Source organism: Muntiacus reevesi, chromosome 9 (assembly GCF_963930625.1).
Source record: "Muntiacus reevesi chromosome 9, mMunRee1.1, whole genome shotgun sequence".
NCBI classification, from domain to species: domain Eukaryota; kingdom Metazoa; phylum Chordata; class Mammalia; order Artiodactyla; family Cervidae; genus Muntiacus; species Muntiacus reevesi.
The window spans coordinates 40,222,411-40,234,499 of NC_089257.1; the positions used below are offsets into that span (position 1 = coordinate 40,222,411).

The 12,089-nt window shown below is 34.5% G+C and overlaps 1 protein-coding gene across 1 annotated transcript in view; it reads left to right on the plus strand.

The window, feature by feature from the left end:
* Nucleotides 1-12,089, plus strand: part of RRM1 (ribonucleotide reductase catalytic subunit M1) — a 37,123-nt gene that overhangs the window by 11,261 nt on the left and 13,773 nt on the right. Inside the window, exons 4-11 of the mRNA XM_065944547.1 lie at nucleotides 335-435; nucleotides 2,177-2,236; nucleotides 3,100-3,139; nucleotides 3,390-3,552; nucleotides 8,286-8,427; nucleotides 10,324-10,407; nucleotides 11,480-11,641; nucleotides 12,005-12,084. Of these exons, the coding sequence (XP_065800619.1) occupies nucleotides 335-435; nucleotides 2,177-2,236; nucleotides 3,100-3,139; nucleotides 3,390-3,552; nucleotides 8,286-8,427; nucleotides 10,324-10,407; nucleotides 11,480-11,641; nucleotides 12,005-12,084 (832 nt within the window). The remainder of the gene's footprint in view (nucleotides 1-334; nucleotides 436-2,176; nucleotides 2,237-3,099; nucleotides 3,140-3,389; nucleotides 3,553-8,285; nucleotides 8,428-10,323; nucleotides 10,408-11,479; nucleotides 11,642-12,004; nucleotides 12,085-12,089) is intronic.

Consider the following 12,089-nt stretch of genomic DNA (forward strand, 5'->3'; position numbering starts at 1 on the left):
TTTTTTTTTTTTTTAAATATTATTTTATTAGTTGGAGGCCAATCACTTTACAACATTTCAGTGGGTTTTGTCATACATTGACATGAATCAGCCATATAGTTACATGTATTCCCCATCCCGATCCCCCCTCCCACCTCCCTCCCCACCCGACTCCTCAGGGTCCTCCCAGTGCACCAGGCCCGAGCACCTGACTCATGTATCCCACCTGGGCTGGTGGTCCGTTTCACCATAGATAATATACATGCTAGAACCACTGTTTTAAATTGTTAACCTGAAGATTGAATTTGCTGTTAAGTGATTTTGGTATTTTAATTTTCTTTTGTTTTGTTTTTAGATGTAATGGAAGACCTCTTCAACTATATAAACCCACACAATGGCAAACACTCTCCCATGGTGGCCAAGTCAACATTGGATATTGTTTTGGCAAATAAAGATGTATGTATAATACTTTCATGGTAAAAAAGTTTTTATAGGTTGTTTTTTTAAGGCAATGAACACATTTTTAAAAATTTAAACACTATGATAAGAGATAGAGGTAAAAAGTAATTCTTCTCTGAATCCTGTTTTTCTTGTCTAGAAAGAATAGTACTTTGTCATTTTAAAATGTATTTTTCCCAGAATTGTTCTGTAACACATGGTGTGTGTGCATTTATTTTTCCTTTTAGTGCTAATGTACTGTGCATACTATTCTTTCTAATATTTTTTCACTTTCAGGTATATCTTAGAGATAGTTCTTTATTAGCATTTATGAATTTACCTTATTCTTTCTAACACCTGCATAGCATTCTATCCTATAGCCATATCATTATATATATATGTAAGAATTGCTTTAGTGATGAATATTTGTTTTCCATTTATCGCTGCAATCAGTATTCTCATATGGTAGTACGTTGCTTATAGATGAGTATACTGGTGGGGTAAATCCCTTAAGTGGAATTGCTGAGCTAAAAAGTATGTGCATTCAAAATTTTGGTAGACATTGCCAAACTGACTTCCAAAAAGATTGCTCAGGTTAAATTTTGGAAGATCTTCTTGCTCAGCAACTTAAAAATTATCCATTTGTGTTTCAATTCCTTTCTTAACTACATCCCAGAGGACAGAGGGAAAGATGGGTAGATCCAGCCAACCCTTTTGCACACAGAATTTATTTACCATGCATATCTGCACAGATTAGAAATCAATTTTAACTGTAGGTAATAGAGTGATTAGTTGGCTATCTCTAAATATGTATCTGATGTTAAAGAGACTGAGAGAAAACTGAGTGAGTTGTTTGTATATTTGTGTGTATAATCTTGAAGACAGGTGAGAAACAAAAATAAATGACATAAAAAACCTGTATCTAAAATATAAATTTTGATAATCGAGTATCTCAGTTCTCCATTAGTCATGCAAAGCCCCTACCTGCCTTGGCAACAAAGATGCCCTTAAAAGTTTAAGAGAAAGTGAGGAATTTTGTATAGATTTTTCTAGTGCTTGGACATGGATCCTTATATGGAAACACTGATAGCATTTTGAAAAATTGGCTCTATGTTCTTCTATCCAAAATGCGTATTTGTACCTAATTGCTTTGTTTCCTTTAAATGGCTTTATAGCCTACACAAGCTCTGTAGCAATGGCCAGTTCTGCTTTAAAACATCACTGTCACAGTAATATTTTGTTTAAAATCTGTTAAAGGACTATGGATTTGATTAGCCTTAGAATTAATGTAATTGTTTATCATAAATTATGTACAGTTTAAAATGGAAAATAAAGATATGTATTAGTATTTACATGGCTCCAATACTTTTGGATTAATAGCTAATCTAAAAACATGTTTTAGGATGATAATATAGTCCCTTTTATACTCATATTCTTTCCCTTTTTAGAGATACTGTAAACATAATAGGGAAAGTTTGGAAAGTCACATTTATGTTTTTACTTATGTACAACTTATATGTTTTCGTCTAGTCTTTTAATCTATGTGTTTTTAAACCTAGTTAGGATACTCAATTTATATAATTTTTTTCCTTAACATTAGGCATGGATTTCTATTCTACAACAAAAATACTTAGTGTTATCTCTTGTATCCTGTATCAATTTTAGTTCTGAAATCGGGGCTGAAAGGTAACAAATTTTGTGAAAATAAGTGTAATTATCTTAATATGGGTTTTTTTTTTTTTTTTTAAACCTTCATCAGCGCCTGAATTCTGCAATTATCTATGACCGAGATTTCTCTTATAATTACTTTGGCTTTAAGGTAAATAATGGGTTTCAAATAAGTGGGAATTCCTTCTTCAATTAGGAAATACAGGTTTTTGTTTATGTTTTAGTGATATAATTATAAAGGTAGTAATTTGCTGGGAGTTGGGATGGTCCTGAGGGATTAGTGGGGTTAGGATAGTGGTGATTGTTTGAATTAAGGAAAGATAGCTTATTCTTTTGCAGTTTTCAAATTTTCCAAATAGTATTTCTAGATACCTGTGGAGTTATGCAGCTAATTTGCCAGAATGATTCAATATTATTCTGTTTATGCAACAACTATTTATTGAATTCCTACTATGTGCCAAGTGGTTTTCTAGGTACTTTTGTGTTGATAAACAGTGTTATGTAGTGATTGAGAATGTGAATGCTGATGTCAGACCACCTAGGTTCAAATCATCGCTTCATTTCTTATTAGCAAGGTACTTAATCCCTTTGCCCTTCAGTTTTCTCATCTTTAGAATGGGGATAATAATAAAATTTCAATATCAAATGCTCTTGAAGTTTAAGTGAGTGTGTATATGTTGCTTTGGTCAGTACCTAGCCTGTTATAAGCATTTTATAAATGTTAATGATATGAACCATTATGATATAATGAATACCACAACTTCTGCTATGAACATTATACATATTAATGTAGAGTTGGCTTTTTCCAGAAATTTTTAGGCATTCTTTTCCGAAAAAATAGTCAATTGATAATGTTCTAAGCTAAAACTAGTAAATCTAAATATGATGTTCTTGTCATTTAAGATTATTTTAAAAACTGCACAGATTTAAATAGTTGCATATTGTGAATGATATATCTACTATGTCTTTAAAAACTATGCTCTGGAAGCTTTTCAGTTGTTTTGCTTTTTCTAGACACTGGAGCGATCCTATTTGTTGAAGATCAATGGGAAGGGTGAGACATGAATGTGTTTGTGTGTTATATTTTCTGTTCATTATATTGAAAATAGAACTTTAAGCTGTTTGTCTTAACATTTCTATTTAAACTCTAACTAACAAACACTTTAAACTTTAGGTTTAGTTTATGAATAATTTTGCTGCTTATTGGTATAAAATTTTTTAAATTGTCTTTTGTTGTTCCTTTTTTTAGGCTCAAGTACATATCTCAGCCTAGTTTTCATGTGAAAAATTTCTCTTGTTTTTAGTGGCTGAAAGACCACAACACATGTTGATGAGGGTATCTGTGGGGATTCACAAAGAAGATATTGACGCTGCTATTGAAACATACAACCTTCTTTCTGAGAAGTGGTTTACCCATGCCTCTCCCACTCTGTTCAATGCTGGTACCAACCGCCCACAGCTTTCTAGGTATGTGTCATCTATAGTCACTTTTAACATTCTAAAACGCTTTTGACTAGGGAAATAAACCTTGACCTGAAGAAACTAGATAGTTCATCACATAAAAATTAATTTGATAAACATTTAATCATTAAATGAGATTTACTTTCTGGAAAACTCTTATTGCATTGTGGTAAACAAATTGATGAGAGACAAATGCCAGTAGTGAAATTTTAAGCTTGTTTCTGGTGATGGTTGTACAACTCTGTAAATATACTAAGACCCATCAGCTGTACACTTAAAATGGGAAATTGTATGATATTGAATTATATCTCAATAAAGTATTTTCTGATAATAATTAGAGGATTCTAATAGTAGTCTGTATGAGAGAGTATGATATTTTGGGTTAGGGAGGTGAAAGTAGAGATTGAGAGAAGTAGACTGATTCAAGAGATTTGGGAGGTAAAATTGATAGAATTGGTGATTTGAATATGAGTCAAGAGTGGTTCCTGAGTTATGGGTAAAGTGACAGATTTATTATGGTGTCATTTTCTGAGAAAGGAAACAGTGGAACAGAGTCCAGTAGTTTATTAAAAAAGAAAAAAGCGAATACACCCTAGTCAAGTTGGGTTATTTCAGGAATTCGAGGATATGCTAACATCAAAAAATGTATTAATGTAATTCACTGCCCTAACATTTTATGTTATTTAGTACTTTCATTTAAAAAAATAGCAAAATAGATGTAGAAAATAACTTCCTTTCTTTGGTAAAAGATATCCACTAAAAACTTAGATCTGTTGGACCTCTGTTTTTAGCTTTGTAGTGGAGGCCTGAGCCAGCATTGTAATTGTAAGATACGAAAAAAAATGGTTGGAAATGAGAGAATGAAACTAATGATGCCTTAAGAGCATCTACAGAGCATCTACAGACAAGTTATTAGAAGTAAAAGGATTTCAGCAGAATGTGTGTGTGTGTGTGTGTGTGTGTGTGTGTGTGTGAATTGCTCAGTTGTGTCTGACTGTTTGCAACCCCATGTACTATAGCCTGCCAGGCTTTTCTGTCCATGGAATTCTCCAGGCAAAATTACTGGAGTGGGTAGCCATTCCCTTCTCCAGGGGATCATCCCGACCCAGGGATCAAACCTGGGTCTCCCGCATTGCAGGCAGACTCTTTACCATCTGAGACACCAGGGAAGTCCTTCAGTAGAATATCTGGATATAAATTCAACATAAATTAACTTATTGAAATTTGACTTTAGCTGCTAGAAGATTTAAGGAGCTTCCCTGGTGACTCAGTGGTAAAGAATTCGCCTGCCAATGCAGTGGACGTGTGTTCAATCCCTGTGTTGGGAAGATCTCCTGAAGAAGGATATGGCAACCCGTTCTACTGTTCTTGCCTGTGAAATCCCATGGACAGAGGAGCCTGGTGGGCTATAGTCCATGGGGTTGCAAAAGAGCTGGACACAGCAACTAAAAAACAAAACCAAAAAAAGAAGATTTAACTTTTAAAACGTATAATACTGGAAGGTACTCAGGAATAAATCTATTGAAAGGTGTGTAAGGCTTTTAAGGAAAAAATTCTAAAACGTAATTGAAGGACGTTATAAAACAAATCAAGAGTGATCATATATTCATAAATGGATTTAATAACAATGTCAGCTTTTCCCAAGTTAATCTACAGATTCAGTATAATTCCAGTCAGAATTTTAACATGTAGATTCCAAAATTTATATGGAGGAGCAAATGGCTAAGAATAATCTAATGCAGCTCAAATACACCAGATCCCAATCCCTGAAATTTACAAATGTTACCTTATAAGGAAAAACAGTCTTTCATGTATGATTAAGAAAGATCTAATTTTCAAATAATGCTTTTAATTATTTAGCTTCTTAGAGTATCCACATAACTGAAACTCACAAATCCATGTTGTTATTTAGTCAGATAGTTGTTTCTTTTGCAAATCCATGGACTGTGGCCCACCAAGCTTCTCTGTCCGTGGTATTTTCCAGGCAGGAATACTGGAGTGGGTTGTCATTTTCCCTTTCCAAGAAAGATCTTGACATAGGGAGATTATCCCAACTTATTCAGGTGGGCCCTGAATCTAATAAAAAATATCCTTATAAGACAGAGGCTAAGGGAAATACAAGACATACAGAAGAAAAGAAGGCAGTGTGTAGATAGAGACAGAAATTGGAGTGAGGTAGCTATAAGCAGAGGAGCCCAGAAGCTGGCTCCTTTAGGAATGTTCTCCACTAGAGCCTCTGAAGGATTTTGGCCCAGTGAAACTGATGCTGAGCTTCTTACCTCCTAAGTTGTGAGAGAATTAATTTCTACTTTAAGCCACCAAGTTAGTGGCATTTGTTAGGGCAGCCACAAGAAATTAATATAAATAGCAAGATAGTTTTGAAGAAAAAGTCCTGCTAGATTCAAGACTACTATAAAACTATGTTTATCTATCCTAGAGTAAATACCCTACTTTGTGGATTATATGAGAACTTGATGAATAACAGATACTGTATTTCATTGGGAAAACAGTGCTAGGAAAATCGGTTATCCTATAGGGAAATGTATAATTAGATTTCCTTTCTTCATGTCATATACAGAAATAAATTCAAGAGAAAAATATAAATATGAAAGTAAAATCTTTTAGAAGAACATGTAGAGAAAATAAATATTTTCCTCCCCAGCTTTTTAATATGAATTTCAAACATTCAGAAAAATTTGAAGAAAAGGAGTGAACTCCACTGATACACCCACTTATGCCTAGATTTTAAAAATTACTGATATTTTGTCATATACATGTATTTTTTATTTTTGTCTTGAAAATTAAAAATATTTTTGGCTAAGTCATTTGACAGTGGGTTTCAGATGTCATAATTATCAACCTACATCTTGATAGAATATATATAATCTCAGAGGAGTGAAACATTTCTTAAAATAGATATAATAAGCGACAACATAAAGGAAAAATTGACTATATTAAAATTTTAAACTTCGGCAAACCAAATACAGTGAAAAAGCTTTCAGACGGTGAGAGGAAACTTGCAATGTATGTTAACTGTTGGAAGATTATAAGAAAAAGACACAAAACCAAATAGAAACATGGGCTAATTTGTAGAAGAAACTGATTGGTTGATAAACAAATGAGATGATGATAAACTTTGCTTTTAAATAAGAAAGTGAAAGTTAACATCATAATGAGATATTTCATACCCAACAGATTGATACAAGTTAAAAGGCTGATGAACTAAGTATTGGTAAGCATGTGGGCACGCTCATGCATTGATTGATAGAGTATACTTACCCATTCACTTTGGAGAATCTTTAGTAAAGTGGAGCACATGCATATCTTTTGACTCAAATTCCTTTCTTAAGTTTACACTCTATAGACAATCCTTAGATATAAACACAAGGAGATATGTTTAAAAACTTCCATAGCAAACAAGTTGGAAATAATCTAAATGTCCACCAGCAGGCAAATGGATATTGGTATATTCATACAATGGAATACCTTACAGCAAACTAGTCCTATATGTATCAGTAGGAATGACTCTCTAAAACAATACTGAGTTAAATAAAAGCGGGTTGCAGAAAGATAGTATGAAACCAGAAATTTTTTAAAATGTGGAACATATGTAAATGCTAAAGGAACGTAGAAAGCATGGAAACAGCATATATTTGTTATATATATATATATTATATATTAGGTTATATTTGTAGCATCAACTTTCTTGAAGCAGGTGGTAAGTACAAAGTACATGTTATAAATTCTCTATTATTTCTGAATGTCTGAATATTCAATAGAAAAAGTCAAAAGATAAAGTCTATTTGTTTGGATGAATATTAAAGTTGGTAAAAGGGATCATTGGTAGAATAAGGGTTCTGGAGTTGGAGGATGAGATCCAAATCACAGGTAGAAGGATTGTCTTCAAAAGAGACTGTAAGGGAGCTAAATTTTGATGGACATATCAAATTTGGTTCATTATTGGGTTGGTGGTTTTTTTTCATGATGCTTTTGAACTATGGTGTTGGAGAAGACTTGAGAGTCACTTGGACTGCAAGGAGATCCAATCAGTCCATCCTAAAGGAAATCAGTCCTGGGTGTTCATTGGAAGGACTGACGCTGAAGCTGAAACTCCAATACTTTGGCCACCTCATGTGAAGAGTTGACTCATTGGAAAAGACCCTGATGCTGGGAGGGATTGGGGGCAGGAGGAGAAGGGGACGACAGAGGATGAGATGGCTGGATGGCATCACCAACTCGATGGACATGAGTTTGAGTAATCTCCAGGAGTTGGTAATAGACAGGGAGGCCTGGCATGCTGTGATTCATGGGGTTGCAAAGAGTCGGAAACGACTGAGCGACTGAACTGAACTGAACTGCATTTTTCTTGGCTTGAAAAGATGTTAAGTATGCTTAGGAATTTACATCAGAAAATGTTATAATGGCACATTTGTAATCTGGTGAATAGGTAAGCTAATATTTTTACCTATCCCTAAGACTTTTATGTAGGCTCAGCATCTAGGGTAGATGGCAAGATGATTTTAAAACAATGTATGTTGATATGTTTTATTGTGTCATATCCAGTGAAGGTTTTGGTTCTTTTTCCTTCTAAAAACATTAAAAAAAAATTTTTTTTTATTCTAAAAAAAATTTGTAAGTTTGAGATCATTTATTTGCCTAACTTACTCTCTTTGAATTATATAGTTGTTTTTTGAATCTCCTTCATTTCCTTGCTGAGTTGTGACTTTTTCCTCCTGTAGCTGTTTCCTTCTGAGTATGAAAGATGATAGCATTGAAGGCATTTATGACACTCTAAAGCAGTGTGCATTGATTTCCAAGTCCGCTGGCGGAATTGGTGTTGCTGTGAGTTGTATTCGAGCTACTGGCAGCTACATTGCTGGGGTAAGCTTCTGTTGTGTGACTAAAAATATGTGGGCTAGAGGGATTCAAGTCCATAAACAACCAGGGTTGTGGTTGAGAGGGCATTTGCGGGAGTGTGGGAGAACTGGATCTCTGTTAATTACTAGCTGGCTGTGCAACTTAGAATGAGTGATTTCACTACTGCTATCTTATTAGAGGTTGATTAGATGGGCTGTATGGTTTTTTTTAGCTCAGATTTTGGAATTCTGATTTACTTTAGCAATAATAATAATATTAATAGCTTTTATTATTCATTGCTTACTATATGCTAAATGTTATAAAAGTTTTATGTGAATTACTACAACCTTATGAGATACATAGATATAACAAACACAGTAAACTTTACTCCCTACAGTAACATTGTGAATATAGCCACTGTTGTCTTCATTTTACAAGTGAGGAAGCTGAAGCTTACAAAGTTAAATTACTTTCAGAGATTAGTCATTTAATATGTGATAGAGCCAGGATTCAAGTTTAATCATAAATACTTTATGAAGTAAATTTCAGCTCTTTAAGTTCACTGTTGACTGGGAGTCAAGATCATGGTTTTGGGTGGAATCTTAAAAATAATGCAAATGGATGTGTATCCATGACAGAAACAGACTCACAGATAAAGAAGACAAACTTGTGGTTACCAAATGGTCAGGGAAGTAGGGAGTGACAAATTAGGGATATGGCATTAACTAATATATAAACCACTATATATAAAATATTTAAGCAGCAAGGATATACTGTATAGGATAGGGAATTATACCCATTATATTGTAATAATGTATAATGGACTATAATATCCTGAAATCACATTCAGTATAAAATACTGAATCACTATGCTATATACCTGAAACTAATAACAATATTGTAAATTAACCATACTTCAATTTAAAAAACAAAAGAAAAAAAGTTAATGATTTTGAGTAAAGACCTGGATTTAAATCCTGTCTCTACTAATTACTAGTAGTGTGGCCTAGTGCAGGTTATTTTACTTCTCTGAGTTTGTCTCCTCCTCTACAAGGTGAAGAAAATATCTCACCCTATAGAAAGAGAGCCCAGAAGAAAACCGTTCTGTTGTGTGGTGTTCATTATCTTTCTAGGGTGCTTAAAGTCTTGCCTTGGGTTAGAATGATTATTTTAAAAATTTGATAGGTATCTCATCTTCATTCTAGAATTTATTTATTGGAGAATCTCCATTTGCCTTATTGTCTTAATTTATCCACTGCATATAATTCTTACTATAAATCACCTTGAATTCTTTTGGGAAAAATATACTGTAGTAGGGATTTTACTCTACCCAAAGTATTTCTTTTCTTTTTTTTTTTTTTTTTTACTTTTTTCTAAGTTTAATTCACTTAGCTGGTGTTTGAAAGTGAAAGTCGCTCAGTTGTGTCGGACTCTTTGCGACCTCATGTCCTGTAAAGTCCATGGACTTCTCCAGGCCAGAATACTGGAGTGGGTAGCCTTTCCCTTCTCCAGGGGATCTTCCCAACCCAGGGATCGAACCCAGGTGTCCTACATTGCAGGCAGATTCTTTACCAGCTGAGCCACAAGGGAAGCCCTACCCAAAGTATTTCATTATATGATGACCTTTTGAAAGTATGGGGGTTTAAATTCAGCTATGCTAATTTTGGATTCGTTTGACTTATAGTTGTTATTTCTTATCGTAAGCTAGAGATGCCATGAAATAATGTTGTACGTATTTGTAATTTATTCCACAGTTTTATTTTATGTTGGGCATTATGTTTTCAAAGCAGAGGTAGAGATGGGGAGTGGATGAAGCTAGACTGGGAGAGAGTAATTTTCCTGCTGTTGACCCATTTTCTTCTTTTCCTTACTGACCCCCTCTTGCTCCTCCAGATGCCTTTATCCTGTTTTCTTTTTCAGACTAATGGCAATTCCAATGGTCTTGTACCAATGCTGAGAGTATATAACAACACAGCTCGATATGTGGATCAAGGTGGAAACAAGGTATGCTTTGTGATTGAAAGTCCTAGAAATCAGAACTGAAAATCTCATATAAACTTATAATAAGATAGCTCACTGTATGTTTCTAACAACTCTTCCACTTTTATGATCAATATAATGTGTATAATTTTTACTTATTTTAAAGTATAGACACTTGAAGTATACAGTTTGATGGTTATATACTTGTGTAATCACACCAGTCAAGCCATAGAACATTGCCACACCAATGTGTTTCCTTTGTATTAATCATCCATCAGTCCTACACATACATACTTTATCCTTGGCTCCATGCAGCCAGTGATCCAGTCAGCTTTCTTACAAGACAGTTTATTTGCAAAGCATTTCTAAAGTAGTGACTCATATTGATACCTTGGAGGAGGGCATGGCAACCCACTCCAGCATTCTTGCCTGGAGAATCCCCATAGACGTAGGAGCCTGGCAGGCTATAGTCCATGGGGTCGTAAAGAGTTGGACGATTAAGCACATATTGATACCCAACCTTGAAAAGGGGTTGTAATATGTTTTCTAGTTTTTTATTTAAAAAAAAAAAAAAAAAAAGCAAAACTTGGCCTGTAATATGGAGGGAAAATAGAGAGTATTGGGCCATTTTTCCAATGTTATCAGCAGAATACATTGCAGCCATCTAGCCCATCTAATGGAATCTGTGAGGACCTTGATAAGACATACCACCTTTTTGTGATCTTTAGTAAAAGCACAACTTACTGTCAAAGTTAAAGCAATTTTTTGGACTTTACATACATGTCACAGAGTGTAAAGTGAGCTGCATGACAACTGAAGAGGAAGCTCCATCTCTAGTTCACTGTGTCATGTTGGATAAATTATTTATTCTTTCTTGTTCTACATTTTCTTTGTGTTAATTGTTCTTTTTTACACCTAGGATTGTAAGAAAAATACTGCTACTTTATATTGTTACAGTACTTTTATTTGTATTATCTCATGTAATTCATTAATTGTAGTGAAGATCCAAGAAGATATAATTGAAGTGCTTTGGAAAATATGAAGTTCCTTTATTTCATTCTGATTCTGAAAAGAATGATGATTTATTTACCCTTAGCGACCTGGGGCATTTGCTATTTACCTGGAACCTTGGCATTTAGACATCTTTGAGTTCCTTGATTTAAAGAAGAACACGGGAAAGGAAGAGCAGCGTGCCAGGGACCTTTTCTTTGCCCTTTGGATTCCAGATCTCTTCATGAAGCGAGTGGAGACTAATCAGGTGAGAGATAGCTACTTGTTAGTAATAACAACTTGATTCATATGAGTTTTCTCCTCAGTCATCTTAAATCATGCTTAGGAAGAATCTACCTGTATGTTATGCAACAGCAAGGCATGCTGAGCAAGAAACGCCATTCTCGCCTTCTTGGATTTTTATTCTCTAAAGCAGATGCTCTAAATGCTTGAGAAGTCATGAACAAATAGGCAGAACTAGATGTTTGGACTTGAGCCTAAATATTATTTCTGAAGCAGAATTTTAAGACAGTCTATGGAGGCCATGCTCTCCCTTGCAGTATTCCTAATGGACCATGTGTGATTGGTTATTTGAAGTTTCTTATAGTTGGTACTCTTCTTCCCTTTGCAGGACTGGTCTTTGATGTGTCCAAATGAGTGTCCTGGTCTGGATGAGGTCTGGGGAGAAGAATTTGAGAAGCTATATGAAAGGTATG